Source organism: Sphaeramia orbicularis, chromosome 3 (assembly GCF_902148855.1).
Source record: "Sphaeramia orbicularis chromosome 3, fSphaOr1.1, whole genome shotgun sequence".
NCBI lineage: Eukaryota > Metazoa > Chordata > Actinopteri > Kurtiformes > Apogonidae > Sphaeramia > Sphaeramia orbicularis.
Window position 1 is genome coordinate 52,124,826 of NC_043959.1, and position 21,208 is coordinate 52,146,033.

The 21,208-nt window shown below is 36.7% G+C and overlaps 3 protein-coding genes across 5 annotated transcripts; 2 read left to right on the forward strand and 1 right to left on the reverse strand.

The window, feature by feature from the left end:
• Positions 1-578: 578 nt before the first annotated feature.
• On the reverse strand, positions 579-3,322 carry mcee (methylmalonyl CoA epimerase). The gene is made up of 3 exons (XM_030130822.1): positions 3,280-3,322; positions 2,564-2,904; positions 579-938 (listed from the first exon to the last, which is right to left on the reverse strand). Exons 1-3 carry the CDS (start codon positions 3,305-3,307, stop codon positions 786-788), a joined length of 522 nt encoding a protein of 173 aa, XP_029986682.1. The 5' UTR covers positions 3,308-3,322; the 3' UTR covers positions 579-785.
• Positions 3,323-3,345: 23 nt separating this feature from the next.
• Positions 3,346-9,742, forward strand: mphosph10 (M-phase phosphoprotein 10 (U3 small nucleolar ribonucleoprotein)). The gene is made up of 11 exons (XM_030130820.1): positions 3,346-3,483; positions 4,553-5,210; positions 5,299-5,477; positions 5,594-5,759; positions 5,892-6,033; positions 6,857-6,924; positions 7,031-7,168; positions 7,254-7,364; positions 8,518-8,625; positions 8,708-8,938; positions 9,467-9,742. The coding sequence occupies exons 1-11, from the start codon at positions 3,398-3,400 to the stop codon at positions 9,614-9,616; spliced, it is 2,037 nt and encodes a 678-aa protein (XP_029986680.1). The 5' UTR covers positions 3,346-3,397; the 3' UTR covers positions 9,617-9,742.
• Positions 9,743-14,133: 4,391 nt separating this feature from the next.
• Positions 14,134-20,031, forward strand: ist1 (IST1 factor associated with ESCRT-III). 3 transcript variants are annotated; one of them, XM_030126788.1, is made up of 10 exons: positions 14,134-14,258; positions 14,836-14,936; positions 15,095-15,275; positions 15,413-15,500; positions 15,630-15,713; positions 15,820-15,930; positions 16,035-16,211; positions 17,317-17,418; positions 17,920-17,968; positions 18,162-20,031. In XM_030126788.1, exons 2-10 carry the CDS (start codon positions 14,849-14,851, stop codon positions 18,326-18,328), a joined length of 1,047 nt encoding a protein of 348 aa, XP_029982648.1. In that variant the 5' UTR covers positions 14,134-14,258; positions 14,836-14,848; the 3' UTR covers positions 18,329-20,031. The 3 variants fall into 3 exon arrangements, with proteins under 3 accessions (XP_029982648.1, XP_029982665.1, XP_029982657.1); XM_030126805.1 differs by having other exon boundaries at positions 17,962-17,968; XM_030126797.1 differs by having other exon boundaries at positions 14,180-14,259; positions 14,832-14,936.
• Positions 20,032-21,208: the final 1,177 nt, after the last annotated feature.

Below are 21,208 nucleotides of genomic sequence, written 5' to 3' on the forward strand. Positions count from 1 at the left end.
TATATAGACTAAATGTCGTCTAAAATTAACGCTTATTTGCAACATAGTATAGCAAACTATTACATGATCAAAAACAAATTAATTTTAGCAAAAAAAAAGTCTCTGTTTTGAATGTCTGGCACCAGAAATTTGTGATGTTAAAATGGGGTCACGAGCCAAAAAAGGTTGGGAACCACTGGCTTAAATGATTGTGTACAGTGTTGCTACTGTATTTATGAACCCACAATTGCTGTATGGGTGTACTGCAGTTATGCCCAGAGCAAAAGGGAGGTATTGTCATAAACTTGTGTCTTTTTTATTTAAGATTTAAGAGGATGACCAATATCTATTAAGACTATTGTACTCTACCATAACATAAAAGACAGAGTGAATGGTTCAGATTGTCTTCCTGTCTTGCTATTAACACACCTGAGATCACTGTAATCCTGCATCATTTTAGGAGACAGAGGTGGTAAGTACATATACTGATTACCATTCAGTAGTTAAATAACAGACCGTGCATTGTCTGTTACACACATCAATATATTCAGTACATCTCAACATTTTTGGTTTTTACATTACAACACACAAGTCTGTCAAAGTCCAAGTGTCAACATGTTTTATTCTTTCAACACCAAAAAAGGAAAGTCAGGAACACATAAATCAGCTTTCTTTCATAAATGGAAATTCAAAAGTGCCACTAAGAAAAATATTACAAACCCAGAATTTGTCATGATGTTACTTACTAAAATGGAAAGTAGACATATGATTTAAAGGCCCCCACTGTGTCTTTGACACTGAGGTGTTCACGCCTCTTCCAGCTCCACAAGCACCCCATCACAGTCTTTAGGATGAAGAAACATCACAGGTTTCCCATGTGCACCTATTCTTGGTTCCGCAGACAGAGTTCTGATGTTCTTAGCTCTAAGATCTACTATTGCGGCATTAATGTCATCAACCTGCAAACAAGGAGCAAATATCTGGGTTAATGGTCAGTTATAGATCGGTCATACTGAAAAACCTTTATACTAGTGAATGTAGAGAATGTACTTGAAGACCACTTATTTAGTTACAGTGTTATTTACAGGTTTCTGTCAATAAATTATTGTAGATTTCCTATTTATGTGTTTTCCACCTTTTACCACCATCTGCTGTTTTTGTCATGTTTTGCAGCTGTTAATAGTTTCTGCATGTTTTGGCACTTATACCATTCTACAGTTTGTGTTGATCAGTTATACCCAGTGATGAGAGAAGTGTTCTGTACTATGTCTACTAATACTGTGAAAATGCTAATACATAATACCGAAAAAAAAAAAAAAAAAAAAAAAGTTGAGCTTTTAAAACCTTACTTGCGCTAATGTATGTAGCAGCAAAATGTCACTAAAATGAAATGGTCCTTGTCAGCGCATTACTATTATAGAATGTTCTTTGTCTTTCTATTCTGATGCCTTAAGGCACAGGTGTCAAACCTGCGGCCCGGGGGCCAAATTCGGCCCGCCAAAGGCTCCAGTCCGGCCCATGGGATGAATTTGTGAAATGCAAAAATTACACTGAAAATACTAACAATCAAGGATGTTAAATTTATTTTAGGTCAATTCAATCTAAAGTGGGTCAGACCAGTAAAATACAATCATAATAAACTATAAATAATGAACATTCATTTCCCCTTTGTTTTAGGGTAAAAACAGTAAAATTACACAAATGTTTACATTTACAGACTAGCCGTTTACAAAAAATGTGAATAACCTGAACAAAAAAGTCTGAAGTATGTAGAATCTTACCAATATTCTGCCTGTTATTAAATATTTTGTGCATTTATAGATCCACTGGGATCTGTAAGTTGTAATGCACATGTATAAATGATAAACAAAGGTGTAATATTGTTAAAATTGCCATTATTTTTCTTAAGAACTTTCAGGTTGTTCATATTTGTTCATGTCATGTTCAAGTGCAGTTCGTACATGTAAATATTTTCATTAAGGAATTTTGTTTTTTTTCCACTCAAAAACAGAGAAAACACTGGAGTTGACATTATTTATCAGTTCTTATCCTATTATTTAGATTATGTTACTGGTTCGGCCCACTTCAGATCATATTACGCTGCATGTGGCCCCTGAACTAAAATGAGTTTGACACCCCTGCCTTAAGGTGTGTTTTGCATTTTAGATATTTAAGGTTGACATCATTATAACCCCTTTATTCATCACTGAATTGTTAAATCCACAGCATGACAAGGTTCTCATTTATTGTAACATTACTAATGAATGAGAACCATAAATCACTAAACAAAAATAAATAAACTTTTCATGAGCTCAAAAAATAGGCCTGTCTTCAGCTTAGTCAAACAAAAAATGTAAGATGGTTTATAAAGAGTAGGAGTAAAAAGTTCAACATTTGCCTCTGAGATGTAGTGGAGTAAAGGGCTAAATTAAGTTCAAGTGCTTTAAATTTGTAATACATGAGGAAAATACTAGTCCTATCAAATGCTGCAATTTTGTGTTAACTGAATTCTCGTCTAACTCCACATTAAAAGGATCCATTGAGTGTTTGAGGGAGCCCCTGAAGCTAGTCCAAACTGTCCCACCTCTATACAAATGTGGTGCATCCCTCCAGCCTTGTTCTTCTGTAAGAACCCAGCGATGGGGCTCTTCTCCCCAAGAGGATGCAGCAGCTCCAGCTTAGTGTTGCCAAGCTCCACAAACACTGTGTAGACCCCATGTTCTGGCAGGGGGACTTTGTCGCTCACTGTGGCCCCCAGGACGTCCCTATACAGAGATGTGGCCTTCTCTATGTCTGGGACTGCAATGGCAATGTGGTTGAGCCTCCCCAGCTTCCATACTGACCCAGGAACCCCCTGATGGAGGGCAGATGTGGTTGAATGTGCCCTCATCAGGGTGAGACGAGAACATCTGGAAATACCTGAAACTACATTTATACATACATACAGTTTTTTAAAAATGAGATGATTTAAAGCTAATAGGTGTTTGTAGAAGTAAACCATGCCACTAAACTTTATTAAATTTACAGAAGAGAAGCCTTAGGTATGGCATGGTGATAGGATATCTTTGTTTAGTGACCACTAGTGGACACCAAACACTCATTTCACCTTTTACCTGTTAGCTAGTTTTCTTACATAACCATATGTTTCAACGCAAGTGCGCCAGCTTTCGTCCGTTAAAGGTTCAACAGTGATTTAGAAGGTTCAACAGTGATTTACAATAACAAAATTCTTACATGAACATTAAAAACTAAAAGTCGCATAAACAGCGCCGTGTGTTTTGGATACTAACTCGAACTAACCTGCAACCTTCAGCAGAGCGGACGCCATGTTTACTACCCGGAACTAAACAGCGGATTGTGTTTCCGGGGGTCCTATTTACCTGCAGCACACGGTCCGTGCTACACATGTGGGGAAAAAATGGCTAGTGGAGATGTGTGGAGCGTGTTAGAGGATTGTGTAAAGAAAATAGATGTCGGCACAGCACATCCAGAGAACTTCCTGAGGTATTTATTAGCTTTTTTATTCGTAAAGTGTACATTTTGGCGCAGCGTCGGGTGGAGTACTAGAGGAGTAGAGGAGTTTCTGCTAGCTAGCCTCTAGCTTGGGCTAACCGCAAGCATGTTTGATTAAATACCGGTAATACAATCTAAGGCACCTATTGGTCAACACAGAATATCAGCTAAGGTTATGTTTTATTCATAAGTAATAAAACCGTCAGAAAATACTCAAATGCCCTGATCCGTCACCGTTTCCTAATGTAGATCCATTAAAAACATTCCACAACATAGGTTAAACTGTGCATCAGTGTGTGAGATACTCCAAATGTAAAGGTTGCAACCTCAGGCAACACTGCTGCAAAACATTAGAGGAAAACAGTAGTTGCCAATAACTGTAAATTCGTTAATCCTCACTTAAATATGGTCACAGTACAAACTGAGTAATCACAAAATAGGACACTGTTGTGAAAATGTTAGTTTACTAATTTCATCAGCTCTGTTCTTAGTTTTGAAAATGATGTGATGTATTGTTTTTCTTAGTTGTCTCAAACTTTGAAGTAAAAAAAAAAAAAAAAAAAAAACTAAACTAAAAAAAACCGTAAAAGCAAGAAGTCAATTACATATGCACCCATCAATGGTCATTAATCACAGAAAAAGTAACGAAATACAGTAAATTTAACCTAAATGTACATATCAAAAGATTCATACAGAGGAACTTGATAGAATGAAATAAGCCCTTGAATAACAAAGAATATCAGTGACAAATACAAGGTAAATGCTTTCACACAGGTTGAGAGATGTCATTGTGTGGTTTGATGTGTTTTTGTCTTTATCTCAGCTCTGTTGATCGGCTATGGTAGACTCAAGTGGCTCTTTTGGCTATTATCAACCTAAAGGATACAGATTGTATTCAGTCCACAGGTTCAAGTTGAAGTTTATGTGTGGTTTGCAGTGACTTAATACTTTAAAGAGACATCGTGTTAAAATGTAATTTTGTGTGTTTTGTAATGAGATTACATGTGTCTGTTTAAAAATGCATACTGTGACTAAACTACCATTATTTCCACTTTTGTAGCCTTCAAGATGAAGTAGCAGCAGACTTCATTTCTCTCACCAAGACCCTGTATGACCTCCACAAGGCTCACGAGCCTGCGGAGTATGAAGGCAGCCCATTGGATCAGCTAGTGGTGGAAAACTTTGATGAAGAGCAGATCTGGCAGGAGTTGGAGTTACAGAATGGTCCACTACTGAAACATTTAAAAAATGTTGTTGATGATGTTGTGTCAGATGAGACACTAACAGTGCTGAAAGAGGATGAGGAGGAAGAAGTAGAAGATGGAGAGGATGAAAGAGAGACTGATGATGAAAATTGTGAAGAGGAAGAAGAGGAACTACCAAGGCAGTCAAGGAAAATGGCTGATGATGGTGCAGAGAATTTCACAGACGAGGATTCTGATTTAGATTTTGATGTAGATGCCCTGGAGAAACGAGAGAAACAGAAGAAAATGATTAGCAAAAAAGGCTCAAAAATTAAGGCTGTTCCCTCTGAGGTTGATGATAAGTTCTTTAAGTTATCAGAAATGGAGTCATTTCTTGATGATATGGACAAACGAGAAGGAAAGGGAAAGGACAGTGAAGATGATCTAGACTATTTTCAGGACGTACCCTCTGATGACGATGATGATCTGGACCTAGATCAAATAATTTCCAACAAAAAGCAAAAGAAGAGCACTGTATGCAATTTATTACATATTTCATTCTCAGCATTTTACTGTGATATTGATGATACAAATACAGAAATCTTTTTAATTATGTTTACAGGTTAAAAGCTCCAGGAATCTCAAGTACAAGGATTACTTTGATGCGGTGGATAGTGAACCAGCAAAAGCAGATGACCAGTCAGATGGTGAGGATGACAGCATGGATGAGAGCCACAAAGACGGCGAAGAACAAATTGATGACGATGATGATGATTATGCAAGTGAAGAAGGTGACGATGAGTAAGTGTGATTAAATTATGCAACGTTTATTTTTTGTGTGTGTCTGTGAAACTGTGCTCATGTGTTGGCGGAGAAATGCATCTGACTCCAACATGTTATTGCTCACTTTTTGCCAGGAATGAAGAGCAGATAGAGTCCAAGGAATCTCATAAAAAAGTGACCTTTGACCTCTCTGGAGACGAGGACAGTGAGGGAGAGGACATGGAGGAAATTTTTGGAGGAAAAACTCCAAGTGCAGTAAAGTCTGAATCAAAGTCATCATTTGAAAAACGGCAAGAAAAGGTAAAGGAATTTAAAAACTAATTAGTTTCTATTTCCATTTGCAGTTCAAGAGTCATGATATTTAATGAATGGTGCACTAAATCTAGACTGTAATGAATGTATTTATTAGCAGTTTCTGTCCTTTAATTGCAGATGTCAGAGAAGATTGATCAGTTGGAGAAAGCGGCTCTAGAAGAGAAGCCCTGGCAGCTGTTGGGAGAAGTGACGGCACAGACTCGGCCTGAGAACAGCATGCTCGAAGAAGATGTGGAGTTCGATCAGGCTTCCAGGATGGGTGGGTTTCCTTGTTTTATTTGTATTTTCCTTTCAAAATGCAATAGACATCAAAATTTGAGGATCTAATGTGTTGTTATAATCAACCAACTTTGGAAATAAGTTAAGAGACCATTAGTTTTACTATTTACAGGTCAGGGTGTATGTTTAAAATAAACATTTAAAATAACCCTAACTACTACAAACTCCCACATCATTCTTCTTAAACTCCACATCAAAATATTTGGCCCTGCCAAAATCCCATAATGTACACTATATACACAGAATCTAAATAAACAGCACAGTTGTTTTCACACAGTTGTTCTCATGACTGCATTGCATTATGGGTTTTACTGGCAACGTGTCCAGAGCTTCCATACTGTAATGTTTACCCAGAGATAGAAGGCAGTTTTCATACAGTTGGTTTCAAATATACCAGAAAACTTATATTGACGTTATTGTGTTACCCTACTAATTATCATGTTAGTGTGGAAATTTGGACACTGCTTTTGTCACTTAGAACAATAATTTACAGAAAACTGGTCAAAATACCAAAGAATACGGTATTGTTAGATGTCAAATAATGAGAAGAAAAAAGTTTGTGTTCATTTTAAATCGTACATTCCTAATGTTTAACCAAGGTTAAGTTCTTAAATCGATTATACCTTTAACTGCTGTTGTATTACTTCATGAGAATCTTAAAAATCATGGGGCTCAGCTTAGTTTGAGGACATCTGGTAATTCATTTTCTTCTTGGTCTCATTTTGTAGGTTTCTCAGGTCTATAAATTTGTTCTGGGCTCTTTTTCCAAACATGATATGTATTTATTTTTTTTTATGTTTTAGCTCCTGCCATCACAGAGGAAACCACACTACAGCTAGAGGACATTATCAAACAGAGAATTAAAGACCAGGTCAGTGCAAAGCGCAAAACATTAGTCACTTTTGTCATTTTTAAATAATACCCACTTCTTTTTGCTCCCTGACATAACCATTACCTCAAACTTGTGTTTCTGTAAGGCTTTTGATGACGTGGTCCGCAAGGAGAAGCCCAAAGAGGAGGTGTTCGAGTATAAGAAAAGGCTAACGTTGGACCATGAGAAGAGCAAGCAGAGTCTGGCAGAAATTTATGAGCAAGAATACATTAAGCAGACTCAGGTATGGTATAAGAGGTTGTATTTAAAAAAGTAAAATAAATAACCTCTACTGTACCTCAGATCTTGTATTTCTTTTTCTGATCCAGCAAAAGACAGAAGAAGAGGAGAACCCTGCTCATGTAGAAATACAAAAGTTAATGGACACTCTTTTCCTAAAGCTGGACGCTCTCTCCAACTTCCACTTCACACCCAAACCAGTAAGTTTGGCCTGAGAGGATTTATTGGAAGTTTTTGACATCACTAATATTAAGACATGTTAAAACTCAGTTCCTCATATACAGTTTGATGTCTTATTTATGACATAAAACAAAAAGGTAAATGTGGTATTTATAAATAATTCAATAAAGATTAAAGATTTTTTCAGGAAACACAAAAAACGTTACCAGAAATTGTGTATTCAATGATTTTAGGCAAAAAAAAAAAAGAATTTTGTCAAAAAATGACTTAGGCAATTATTTTAGGAACTTTTTTTTTTGATCCCATCACCTTTAGTGAAATCCTCATTGATTTTTATTTTTATTAAATTTTTATTTAACCAGCTAAAATCCCATTGAGATCAAGATCTCTTTTACAAGGGCGACCTGGCCCAAGAGGTCAAGCAGCACACATACCATAATGAAAAACAGGTTCAAAGATTGGTGATAACACAGGGTTCCCACGGGGTCTTAAAAAGCTTTAGAAGTCTTGAATTTACAAATCTGCATTAATACCTTAAAAAAGTCTTTAAAATGTATTAAATTTGATATAGTAGGTCTTAAGTTATGTTGCCATAAAGGTGTTCGTCATATCATGTTTAAATGAGTCTGTTAAATGTCCAGACTGCTAAAACATTATCGTTTATCCAGTTCCACCCGTTTCAACTTGACAGTTTTAATTGAAATTAGGAACCGATTATCGCTAACTTTGCAGCCTTCGGTGAGAAAGACACAGAACGGTAGGAATCAAGGCACTGGAGTAAATAAATAAATGTTCCTAAATTCTAGGAGTCACGAATTTTGCCAGTATGGCCGTGAAATAGGCATTAAATTTTGTTCTAAGTAGTCTTAAAAAGGTCTTAAAAAGTCTTAAATTTAACTTGTAGGAACCCTGTAACAATAAATTAAAACCTTTAAAAAAAAAAAAAAACTGGCAATAATTTAGTAATAACACAAAATAACAATAACAGTTTAACCAAAAAAATGTAAAGTGAAATATTAACTAAAAACATTTTAATTTAATATTCTATCATCTCTCAAACCGTGTTTTCACCACTTTTACTCTGTCTACTACTGTATATTCTTAATTAAATGATGCTTTCTGTGGGTGGTCAGGTCATGGTGGTTTTAAAAGCCATTCCTTTTTTATCCACAGCCCGTCCCAGAGGTTAAAGTTGTGTCTAATTTACCATCCATTGCGATGGAGGAGGTGGCTCCAGTCAGCGCTAGTGATGCAACTCTGCTTGCACCAGAAGAAGTCAAGGTCTGTCATTCACCACATTCAGTGGTTTATTTGCATTTACTGTTGGTAAACTGTGTCTAATAATCCTGTCCTCTATCCCCAGGGGAAGAACAGAGCAGGCGATATGGTGGGCGATTCAGAGAAGACATCTACAGACAAGAAACGTGACAGACGCCACAAGAAGAAGGTGAAGCGTCTGAAGATTAAGGAGAAAGAAACCAGACAGAGACTTAAAGAGGCAAACAAAACGGGAGAGAACAAGAAACTATCCAAGGCTGAAGTCACAGAAAATCTGAAAAAACTGACAAAAGGAGGAAAAGCTACGATACTGAAGGTAGGTGTTGTGTGTCAAACCTGCATTCATTCACTGTTCTTACTGGACATGTATGTTTAGAATATTTAAAAACACTTGGAAAAAATAATTTATTTATCCTAAGAGACACTACAGGACTTTTAATCAGATTGCAACATCACATTTGATACATTTGGGCAAGAGAAATGAAATCCCTAAAAGTTTACTCCCATGTTTCATAATATCTGGACTATAGGAGATTTTGTAATCGTTTAGAATATCAGATAAAAACTTTGAATTTTTTAAAATGTTTTTCAGCAATATTGTAAATGAAATTAAAACTGATCTCAAAACATTTAAATCTGGTGTGTTATGCTGATCTGTAATTGGTCTGTTATTTAACACTAACGCTATAAATAGTCTGACTTCTAACCCGCAAACTTGATTCTTTACATAGTGATGAAAAAAATCCAGTCAGTCCAGTTTGAGATGCAGTGATGCCATGGATTTTTCTTTGGTAAAAGTGTGTTCCTCATGACTGTGCATTAACTTGGTGTTGTTGTGTCTCAGGATGAAGGGAAGGACAAGGCTCTGCGGTCCTCTCAGGCCTTCTTCTCTCAGCTGCAGGACCAGGTTAAAAGTCAAATCAAAAGTGCAAAGGACCAGTCGTCAAAGAAGAAGAAAAAAACAGCGGTGTCCGTCAGCAAACTCAAATTATAAGAGACATTTTGTTATGGGGGGGGTTTCTGTTGTACAGATTCTTTTTATGATAAAGTTATGTTCTATAAGATCTGAAAAATCTTTGTAAAATGTTTTTCTTGTTATTAAAAAAAAGAAAAACCCTGATAACCCTGATGTGTTTGTAAGTATTTTCAATGACTGGACTATTTTCTGTCACTGACTCCATGTAAGAAAATATGTGCAAACCAGGTACAAAGAAAAGAGCACTGCTGTTACTGATGACATTAATAAAGGCTTCGTTAGATCAGTTTATAGGATGTCAGATGTATAATATAGCTTTAAATTATGTAAGAATACCTGAAATATCAAAAGTAACATCATACTATGTTTATTACTTCTTTCACTTACTTTCATCAAATACCAAAGCCAGTTAATGTTTCTTTAGATATATTATAAAAACATTATATGCAATACAGATTTTTGCCATTATATCCTGCATTGTAAAATTAATGGGGAAATTGCAATATTATTAGTACATAAAAGCAAAAAAAAAAAAATGCAGCGGGTATGAAAAGTATTCAGACCCTCTTAAATTTTTCACTCATTGCAGCCATTTGCTAAAATCATTTAAGTCAATTTTTTTTTGCTCAACATACACACAGCAGCCCGTTTTGGGAGGAAAAAAAAAATTGCCGACATTTTTGCAGATTTATTTGAAAAAAAAAGTATTCAGATCCTTTGCTCTAACACCCCTATATTTAACTCTGGTGCAGTCCATTTCTTTTGAACATTCTTGAGATGGTTCTACGGCTTCATCAGAGTTCAGCTGTATTTAATTAAATTGATTGGGCTTGATTAGGAAAGGCACACACCTGTCTATGTAAACCCTCACAGCCCACAGTGCATGCCAGAGCAAATGGGAATCATAAGGTCAAAGGAACTGCACTAAGAGCGCAGAGACAGAGTTGTGACAAATCTGGCCAAGGTTACAGAAGAGTTTCTGCTGCGCTTAAGGTTCTCAAGAGTACACTGGCCTCCATAATCCTTAAATGGAAGTGTAGGGGCTATTTGTTGGTTTAGTTTTTTGTTTACTAATTTAGTATTTTTTGCTAATTGTTTATTTTTGATTTATTTATTTTTTGCTTAATATTTTTAGATTTTTTTATGGTTATTGTTTTCATTCTTTGGTATTTAGCACCTTTTTGTTTTGTGTTTTCTTATTAGTTTAGACCATGGGCACCTGGGTATAAATAGGGAGCACAAAGTTAGACCAGCATGCACCTGGGTGGGCCTATGGGGGGTTTTTTTCTACCAGACAGACAGACAGGATGAGCAGGAGAGACAGCACAAAAGGCCGTATTTGTTGTTTGCCTGCAAAATCTTGAAAATAAACCACTTGAACTACATCTATGATATGGACGTTGTGTTTTTGACTGCGTAAACCACAAACCCATGGTGCATCTAGTGGTCATTTGAGTCATGTTACAGTCTTAAGTTCAGTTACCTTTAAGTTGATTTAATTTTGATGACAAATAGCCACTACAGGAAGACATTTACAATGACCAGAACTCTTCCTAGAACTGGTCTATGGTCAAACTAAGCAACCAGGGGAGAAGAACCCAAAGATCACTGTAGCTGAGCTCCAGAAATGCAGCCCTCCACACACAGCCCCACTACTTCCTGAACTTCAGGCGTCTCCTTTATTTCCTGTCTTCCATTACTGGACACAAATCCAGGTGTGCCTAATTAATCAGTAGTCGCAACAAGAACTAGCAGGCACACCTGGATTAATCAGTGTGTTCAATAATGAAAGATAGGAAATAAAGGAGCTGCCGTAAGTTCAGGATGTAGTGGGGTTATGCATGGAGCCCATTGAGCATCTGTGGAGAGACCTGAAAATGGCTGTTCACCAATGTAAACCATCCAGCCTGACAGAACTGGAGAGGATCTGCAAGGAGGAATGGCAGAGGATCCCCAAATCCAGGTGTGAGAAACTTGTGGCATCATTCCCAAGATGACTCATGTCTGTGGGTGATTTTACTCAACACTGAGCAAAAGGTCTGAAACTTTTGACTGCAATATTTCTTTTTTTTTTTTTCTTTAAATAAATCTGCAAAACTGTCTACAATCCTGTTTTTGTCAAAATGGGCTGCTGTGTGTACATTGAGGGGAATAAAAGAATTTAAATGTTTTTAGCAAATGGCTGCAATATAACAGTGAAAATTTTAAGGGGGTCTGAATCCTTTTTGTACCCACTGTATATCATAACATACTTGTAACTGATACTGCCGTGGTTCTTTGCTCAGGTGGCACACAGCTGATAGAGGGAAGGTTTTCCATATAAGTCTGCCAGATCTGTGGTGCATAACCACTTTCATGCAGTAAAATTCTCTTAATATAATCTGTAGGAAAATAATGGATAGAGTAGACTAGGAATTAGGACATAGGAAATGGGCGACAGTTATTTATCATGAGCTTGTAAATTTACCTGAGGTAAAGAGAGTTAAGTCTGTAAAATCCTAGAAAAAAGGGAAAAACTTTGAACAAAAGAAACCTGAAATCTGAAGTGACACTGACTCGGGTACAAAGACCTTTTAGAAAAACTATTATTGTCACATTACAAGTACAAATTTTGCAACTTAAACATAAATATGTAAATATCAGCAATATGCATTTGAAGTATGAAAAGTCAAACTAGTCTCTGTGCAGTAAAATGGTCCCTGCCAGTGTATTACTTTGATGTCCAAGGATGTTTTGGGGTTTACAGTATATACTGCTCTGTTAATGTGCATTATACCACTGTAGATGTTTGATTACCTCATATAGTGTTAGTTTAACCCTTTCATGCATGAATTATGAGAACTTTAATCAAGATTTTTTTTTGGAGTGTATTCCTAGTTTATTTTTCTTTAGGCATGAAAAATAAAATAAAATCAATGAGATTGATTTTTTATTAATCCATTTTTCATGGAGTTACAAAAATGTTCACTCAGCTGGACACCATGCGTTTAATTTTAGAAGCAAAGAAACATGTATTTACAGATATACTGTGTGAAATCTATGAAATAAAAACATTTTTAATGCTGCTAATCTGATGTTTTCTCACATTTTAACATACCTGCATGCCGATAATATGACAAAAACAAACAAACAAACAAAAAAAACAAGCAACTTTTGTTTTAAAAAACAAACAAAACAAAACTGTTTATTTCAGTCTAATAACAATTATCAATTTTTTACACTCAAACATGTTACTGCAGATCAGGTTTATCTAGAAGAGCAAAGTTACAGTAATGGTATGAATTGCAGCATATGGGATGATGCACAAAACAACAAATCCATAAATATACAAGAAAACACCTTTGATCAGCTGTCCACTGTAGTGACCACTATGCATGAAAGGGTTAATGCATCATATTTCAGTACCACTGTCCTTTGAGAACCATGCAGCTCCAAAAAGTGGATTTTTCATGAATTCATAAAAACAGGCCTGTTTTCAGCTTTGTGACAACACATTTGTCATCTAATCCAAGACGGGTTTTAGTGTTTAGTTTAAGAATTAGAAAACTGTCAAACTCAAGTAAAACATAATTCCTCAGTTTATATCAGACATTCAACATACTTGGAAATCAGGTAATTAACATTAAACTAAAACTGTTTGACAAATCTAGTGGAATAAAATGTATTTTACTCTCAGCTTCTGGGATGTAGTGAGGCAGAAGTGTGAAGCTGCATAAAATTAAAATATCCAAATGAAATAACTTAAATTTGTACATGAGTGAAAGTGGGTACATTCCATCTTTGCTCTTACTGCAACATCAGGTGACAATGCAAACAAACAAAATAATACGATGTAATATTAACTCTTAGGGCCAGTTCTAATATAAGTAACAAATGTGCATTTTAAAAGCAAGCTCTAAAAATATCATAGGTTAATGTTACATTCTACTTTCACTGAGCTACTTTTTCACCTACATCTGACCCAATTATTGATATCAAATACTAATTTATTTTTTTAAATATCTACGTGTCAGGTTTTGTCACGATGTCACCATTTTTTCAGATGAAAAAAGAAAATATGAATTATTTTCAATATACAGATAGATTTTTTGTGTTTAATTATTACAGCCTGTTATATGTCAATGATGAACGGCAACACTGATATTTAAGCATTAGTATTTTTTGTGCAATATCAAATATTCACACTCGTAGCACAAAGGCCAAAAAATGTGCTCTTTATTTATACATTTATTCCAGTGAGTTTCAATGGTACATTTTTTGTGCATAACAGTACGAGTGTAAGTTTTGCTTGTTCAAAGAGTAGGAGCTGAACAGGAAATAACAAAATAAATAAAAAAAAATACACTCACTATCCTGCCAAAATTCATGACATATGCATGAACACAGCCAAAATAACCAAAGAATTAAGAAAAGCGTGTAAATATGCTGGGCTTGTTTTCAATGATTAGTTTTAAGACAGTTGGAGAGTGTGTGTGTGTGTGTGTGTGTGTGTGTGTGTGAGCAGCTGTCTTTGTGTTTTGACGGACAGAAGAAGACTCCGCCCCCTTGGAAAATTCCCATGACGTCACTGTAGATAATCACGGAAGTGAACAAGGCGACAACCCTAAACACAGACAGAAACCCAAATAAGTTGGTGTGTACGGTTGACTAATATTTACAAGTAAGTCATTGCAGCTTGGTTAACCCTTTTTCGCTTTAATAGCAATCAGCGCGTCAAAGTACTTTGTTTTCATAGTCCATTTTGTTTTAGTTTTGCTAACGTTAGCGTTTTGGTCGAAAGCTAGATAGCTAGCGATGACTGAACAGAATACCGCTAACAAAGCGAGGGCTAACGCAGAGATAGGTGACATTAAGTTTGTAACACTGACACAAGTGTGAAATTAACTAGCCTATTTTAGTGCGATTAAATAGACAGAGTAAATTATTTAGAAGACAGTGAGATGGTAACGATTGTAGCATGGTTTAGGTGGTGTCGCTAGCTGTCAGGCTAAAGCTCAACATTCATAGCTGTTAAACCTTAGTTACTCCTCGTTAGCTTAGTACAAGTATGTTTTCTGTGTGTTTATACGCGTATTTGTTTGAAGTAGTTCTGCGGAGTCATTCTGTGGCAATAGGTCAGTCATGCTCACATGATTGAGTGAGTCAGAGAGGTGGGGGTGAAAGTTAAGGTAGATGGACATCAGTTTCGGTTGTATATTTCCGTATGGATCCTGATCCTGTCACTGTGTTCTCCACAGGTAGATCAACAAAATGCTGGGAGGAGGATTTAAAGCAGATAGGTTAAAGGTGAATCTCCGATTGGTGATAAACAGACTCAAACTCCTAGAGAAGAAGAAAAGTAAGTCTTGGACTGAAATAATGCTATGTCGTTCTGTCTCATCTGTCTTTCATTGCTGTATTGTGAAATATGATGTTGACCTGATGACAGCTGAAAGAGAACTGTGAGTCATTTTTCATTCATATCAAAGTAACGCCAGTATCTCCTTTAAAATAAAGCTGAGCTTGCTCAAAAGGCGCGGAAGGAGATCGCTGATTACCTGTCATCAGGAAAGGATGAGCGTGCACGGATCCGTGTGGAGCACATTATCAGAGAGGACTATCTGGTGGAAGCCATGGAGATCCTGGAACTTTATTGTGACCTGCTGCTCGCTCGCTTTGGCCTCATTCAGTCTATGAAGTGAGTTACTTGGTCATCTTCCTTTATACTGATGTTCAGAACAAATAAAGGAAAACTAAAGAGACAGAGGGTTTACACATATGTTTGCCACTTACTCTACCCATTGTTGGTAAATACTTCTCTGTTCCTTCTGTTAGGGAACTTGATCCAGGTTTACAGGAGGCTGTGTCAACACTAATCTGGGCAGCACCTCGTCTCCAGGCAGAAGTGTCTGAACTAAAAATTGTAAGTAAATATTTTATAGTATAATTCTACTGAAGTTGCCAACCACAACAACAAGAACATCAACAGCTTCTGTTCATCTATTTCTTTAGAGCTTGTCTTGACAATCTTATCTCTAAATACCTCTGTCAGGTCTCTGATCAGCTGTGTGCAAAATATAGCAAGGAGTATGGTAAGCTATGCAGGACCAACCAGATTGGCACAGTCAATGATAGGGTAGGTGTTTTTTTTTCATCTCACTACCTTTACATTTGTTCAAGAATGCATGAACTTTTTGTAAAGAATCTGTTTAGCAGCACCTAATTATCTGATCTATTTATAGCTGATGCACAAACTGAGTGTTGAGGCCCCTCCCAAAATTTTGGTGGAACGCTACTTAATAGAGATAGCCAAGAACTACAATGTGCCATATGAACCTGATGCCATGGTCCGGGTGAGCTTAAAAAATTATAAATAAATAAAGTCTTCAGTATGAATATTGTAGCCATGGTTTGTCTTTATTCACCCTTTCATTCACTTACCCTTTTGGTTGGACAGCCTGAGGTGTGTCAAGGAGAGGAAGCAGATTTGATTGATGTGGACAACGATAAGAAGTTTGGAGGTGGTGGAGGAGGCGGAGGAGGTTTCACTGCTCCTGCTATGCCTATGGCCATGCCAATGCCCATGCCCATGCCAATGCCTACAGCTTTCAACTATCCATCTCCCAAAGGAGCTGTAAGATATATTTTTATTTATTTATTTTTTGTATGTGCCTTTGTTAACCTGACTGATTAATTGAAGTACTTTTTCTTCAGTAAACATACAATCAACAATGTCCTTGCAAATTATTATGATTGTTGACAGTAAGGTATGGTGTATCAACTTTCATTTTTTTTAAGAGCTACATATAGATGGGTGATAAATGAGAGGAAATACCTAAATTACTGACTGATACACCTGATGCCTGGATAGTAGTGTGACGTAAAGAAAAACAGAGGAGCTTCACCTTCTCATGTGATTGAAAACGGGGATATAGTATGTGATCAGACTGTCAGACAGCCGAACGACATTTACACACAGGGAAGTTATGGTTGGCTTGCAAAGCATAAACCCCATGTTATAAGGACAAAATGCACATTTGGGGATTCACTCATGGAAAATCCATCAGCACTGGTCTACAGAGATGTAGAAAAAATATGTGATCAAGGAATCACCCTTCACCACATTCTCAACAAGTCATGGAATGTCAGTACAAAATTGTTCTGATTAATTATCTGTATTCTACTATTAAACATTTCTATCCTAATGGCAGGATGATCATGACCAAATTCAGATAATGTGAGGGTTCAGTAATGTTTTCAGGTTCACGAAAATGGTGTGAATCATATGTTCCATTGATTTGTTCATATTCAAACACTTATAGAAACATTTTTATCAATATGTGGTCCAACACCTTACCAAAACACTTTGTTTGACATAACTTGAATTTCTCATTTGTTTGTAGTTAAAACATCACATAACATTATAGACATAAACGGACTGTATTTGTCATTAAGATTTGCATCAACATGAAATTACAATGCAATGGCTCAGTGCACAACAGGAACGATGACAGTATTTTTTTTAATATATATATGGATCAATATCCATATTAAAAATAAAAGTAGAAAAACTTTTGAATAAAAAGATAAATAAGGATAAATATTTAAATATATTGCACCAGTAATAGCAGAATATATATAAATACATTAGACCAATAATAATGTTTGGTCTGAAAATGGTTTTGGTTGCACTTTGTTTTACAGCTCAGACATGTACCTGATTGTTGATTTTCTTCCAGGAACCTTTTAACGCCCCCGTTGGGAACTACAACAGCTTCCAGCATCCCATGGGAGGAGGGCAGCCCCCACAGCTGCCCACTTCTCCCCCCACGTATGAGTCTGTAAGTGACTGAACCCCCTCCCATCAATGCCCCCTTCCTGTTTCCACTGATGGACAGACGGACAGGGCAGGGCACCACTCAGGGAAGAGCGGTTTATTTAGTTTGCTTGGAGTTCTGCCTGTCTTCTAAACTTCCCTACTATATCTTCATTCATGTGGACTTTAGGTTTAGAGACACCAGATTCTGCTTTCAGTTCTTGGACATGGGTAGCATGGTGTGCTGATACTGCTTTCACTAACGGCATCATGATTAGTTGCGGAGTGGCTTTTATATCACAGGACAGTAGAAAGAACATATTTGGTTTCTGGTTTACCCTCACTGAAAGGAATTATTCCTCTGAAACCCATGCAGTCTTCCCATTTACTCTCTTTTTGTACTTTCTTTTTTTCTATAAAATTATTCAATGGTTTAAATATTGCTTTATTCTCAGTACTAACATATTAACTGCTTTTTATTTCAGTCTGAGTAGGATTGACTTCTAACGCTCTTTCTTTGTTTCAGATCGATGACCTAACTGACAAACAACCTTCTGTTCCTTCCCAGGCCGTAGGTAAGTCCTGTCAACCTCGATCACAGCTAAAAAAAGTGTTTCAGGAACTTAATGAAAGATAAGCAACAATGAGCTATGTCTGAATTTAACTGACTCCGAAGTAATACCGTTTCACTTCCACTGTTACTGCTATTATTTCTCACATACACTGCTGTGTATCATTGTATAATATGTATCATGTTTTTCTCTCCAGGTCCTGGCCCTTCATCCCAGGTGTACGACAACAATGCTCTCCCAGAGCTCCCCTCTGTTCCCGACACACTCCCCACTTCTTCCTTCGGCGGAAAGACAACCTCCTCAGATGACATCGACTTTGACGATTTAACACGGCGGTTTGAGGAGCTGAAGAAGAAGACCTAATTGCTATGTACCTGGTCTTTCTATACTCACAGACATGTGTCATCACCTACACAGCTCAAAACAGGAAATGGAAAATGTTCGCGCCTCCCTCAACCACTTTGAAGTAATTACCTACATATTTTTCAAACCCGCATTCTTACCTCATTAAGACAAATATGACCATAGTGCTGAAGGTATGGTGGCCTTGTCAATTACTTGTTGTCAACGAGTATCAGTGAGTACCACTACAATCATGCAGTTGGCAACTCCTCTCCATATTCTCATTAAAGTTACACAGATTTTCAACTATTCTCATTAGACTGTGTGACATATGATATAATCTAACTTAGATTTTAATTAATGCTTTCCTAGGGTTTTGGGTCTGACTAATATTGACAGTACATGCCTTGATTCTACTTCGCACATGCTGTCTCGCTGTGATCTTTGTCACTGTGTCACTCAGTCCTGTCCCAGACCAGTCACACAAGTTCAACTGGTCTTCCTCATTTTGGTGTTCAGCTGGCATTTGCACATACATAGTGTTCAGATTGTTTCCAAGGCGGGGTTCCAATACCCAGTGACTGCCGACGTTAGAGAATCTGGACAGGATTAGTTAATAGTCATCCATACAGAAGCCATCTTATTATTTTCTTTGTCACTGTGGAAATTACATTTTGATACACTCCTGCGTACTGAGGTTCTCACACTTAAAGCTGAAATATCTGTGTGGAACCCTCCACAATTGGCTCATTGTGACACGTCAAACCTTTACTGTTAATCTGTTACAGGGGAGGTGGGGCACAGATGTAAAGCGATATTCGGTGTATGTAAACTTGTAATATAGTACATATACAATGATCTACATAGGCATATTTACATGATTTAAATGTACAGTAAAAATATTCTGGCAGTTGGAGTTATTCAAGGTTTGACAAATCTGTTTTATACACAATATGTCTAAGTAGAGTTTGGTTTGTTTTGCCCTTTTGAATGTCAGTTTTACCAAAAATGCGCATTTTTCTATTAACAAATTAATTTACAAGCAAATGAGTGTAGAGTAGAAATACTCAGTAGACAATGACTTTGGTGTAAATAATGACCCCAGAGGTGACTGGTTTTTATTGTCTTCTGTGTTTCTGCGTGCATGTCTTCAACTGTCTGTACACCACTGTTTTTGCCTTAGTTTGCATTTCTCATGAGAGGCCTTTCCACTTTTTAATAGGTTCATGCATTGTGTATTTGTTATCCGTCAGTTAAATTAGACTTTGTTTTTCTTTACCATCAACATAGAAACCTGTTAAGTTGAAATGGACTCAGAATTTAAAAACATAACTTTCATTACAGCAGACATTTCCATTACCTCAGGAGAAACAGGAGTAAAAAGTTCTGTCATGCAGCTGTGATACATGCGTATTTACAACCTAACCACACCCAGCACTGCTTGCATAGCAAATAGAAGGTGGCCTTGACTAAAGAGATTCAGCAAAGTTGTGGAAAGCATCTATTGTATCCAAAGGCAAGTTGTTATTAGGTTTTGTGTGGGTTGGAGAAAGAAGAGCTTATTAACACTACAGAACTGTGATCTGCTCACTGTCTTTTCTATGTTGGATGGTTCTTTCATGCTAAACCTTCAGACACAAAATGGTGTCTTATTGCAAAAAATACCATTTTTTCCACTGTAAAATAAAATAACAATTTAATAAAATACTATTTGGAATGTGAAATTTGTAAGGTCTCTACTGTAACGCATCAATGGTAATAGTCAGAGTATCGTGTACATTTCCAGCAGTCACCACTAGGGGTCCTCAGTGTAAAGGAAAAGCACCACTGATGATGAGAATGAATAATAGTAGAAAGTGGAACACTGAGGTGAAATGAATGTATTATTTGTAATGAGGAAAATCTTGTTACTCTCACCATTTGATCTATTTACATTTAAAAGTGATCTCAAGTTCAACAACAGCTCCAAGGAGGCTTCAGGCTATTTTCTTGCTCACCTGCACTTAAAGATGAGATCTGTCGCTTTCTTGAGTTTGTAGCTCACACTGTAAAATGTGCAGATGAGTCATATCATGAAAAATTTATAGGATATATAGCAGTGGCTAACTGAAAAGTAGTGGTAGTGAAATATGAAAAAAACAAATTAAAAAGCCAATGGGGGGGTAAGGCAGAGAACAAAAATCCAGTGACCTTGACCTCCATTCTACATAATACATTAGAAGGCTTCTAGATGCACTGAATAACAATAACTAATAATTTTAACATGGTGTGGTTTCTGCAGAATAGCTCTTTGAACCGCAGGCAACCATTTGTAAATTAGATTAATAATAGATTTTACATTACGCTGCTTTTGTCCTACAAATGACTGTATTCAACCTTCTCTGTGGTGGAAAATCATCTGAATATTACGATGCTTGATGAAGTATTCCATTTGACCTATAAATCTGTGCTGCTGATTTTTCTTTTTTTTTTTTTTTTTTTTTTTTTTTTATCCATGATTTGCTGTATGTATAAACAGCAAAACATAATGCTTCAGGATGTGGACTGGCATTAAAAAGAGGTTAAAAATAAATTAAGTTCAGGAGCAGTTCAGTCAATGGCTGTGGTCTGGATATAGGTCATGCTCTGCTGTGAGGAACATGAGGGCTGTTCATGCAGGAGGAGGTGTGAACTGTAGGTAAAGTGGGATCAAATGCAGTTCAGTCTGTCTTTTTTTTTTTTTTTTCAAAATAGAACTTTGAAAAATTAGTATGTAGAGAGTGCATAATCACAAATTGCCCTTATTTCCTCAGGGGTGAAGTGATCAAGTGTTTTTCTGTGATGTCAGAAACTGGGTGGAGTCAGCATCAGGCACATTTTGATCTGTTGTAATTGTCACACACTAAAAAAAAAACAAACAAT

Bases quoted from the DNA above. Each gene is read 5' to 3' on its own strand.
- mcee (XM_030130822.1), bottom strand. From the start codon at position 3,307: ATGGCGTCCGCTCTGCTGAAGGTTGCAG. The intron at 2,905-3,279 runs GTTAGTTCGAGT...GTATAAATGTAG, and splicing joins CGCTCTGCTGAAGGTTGCAG to TTTCAGGTATTTCCAGATGT. The intron at 939-2,563 runs GTGGGACAGTTT...CCTTGTTTGCAG, and splicing joins TGCACCACATTTGTATAGAG to GTTGATGACATTAATGCCGC.
- mphosph10 (XM_030130820.1), top strand. From the start codon at position 3,398: ATGGCTAGTGGAGATGTGTGGAGCGTGTTAGAGGATTGTGTAAAGAAA. The intron at 5,760-5,891 runs GTAAAGGAATTT...CTTTAATTGCAG, and splicing joins TTGAAAAACGGCAAGAAAAG to ATGTCAGAGAAGATTGATCA. The intron at 7,169-7,253 runs GTATGGTATAAG...TTTCTGATCCAG, and splicing joins AATACATTAAGCAGACTCAG to CAAAAGACAGAAGAAGAGGA.
- ist1 (XM_030126788.1), top strand. From the start codon at position 14,849: ATGCTGGGAGGAGGATTTAAAGCAGATAGGTTAAAGGTGAATCTCCGA. The intron at 14,937-15,094 runs GTAAGTCTTGGA...TTTAAAATAAAG, and splicing joins ACTCCTAGAGAAGAAGAAAA to CTGAGCTTGCTCAAAAGGCG. The intron at 15,501-15,629 runs GTAAGTAAATAT...TACCTCTGTCAG, and splicing joins AAGTGTCTGAACTAAAAATT to GTCTCTGATCAGCTGTGTGC.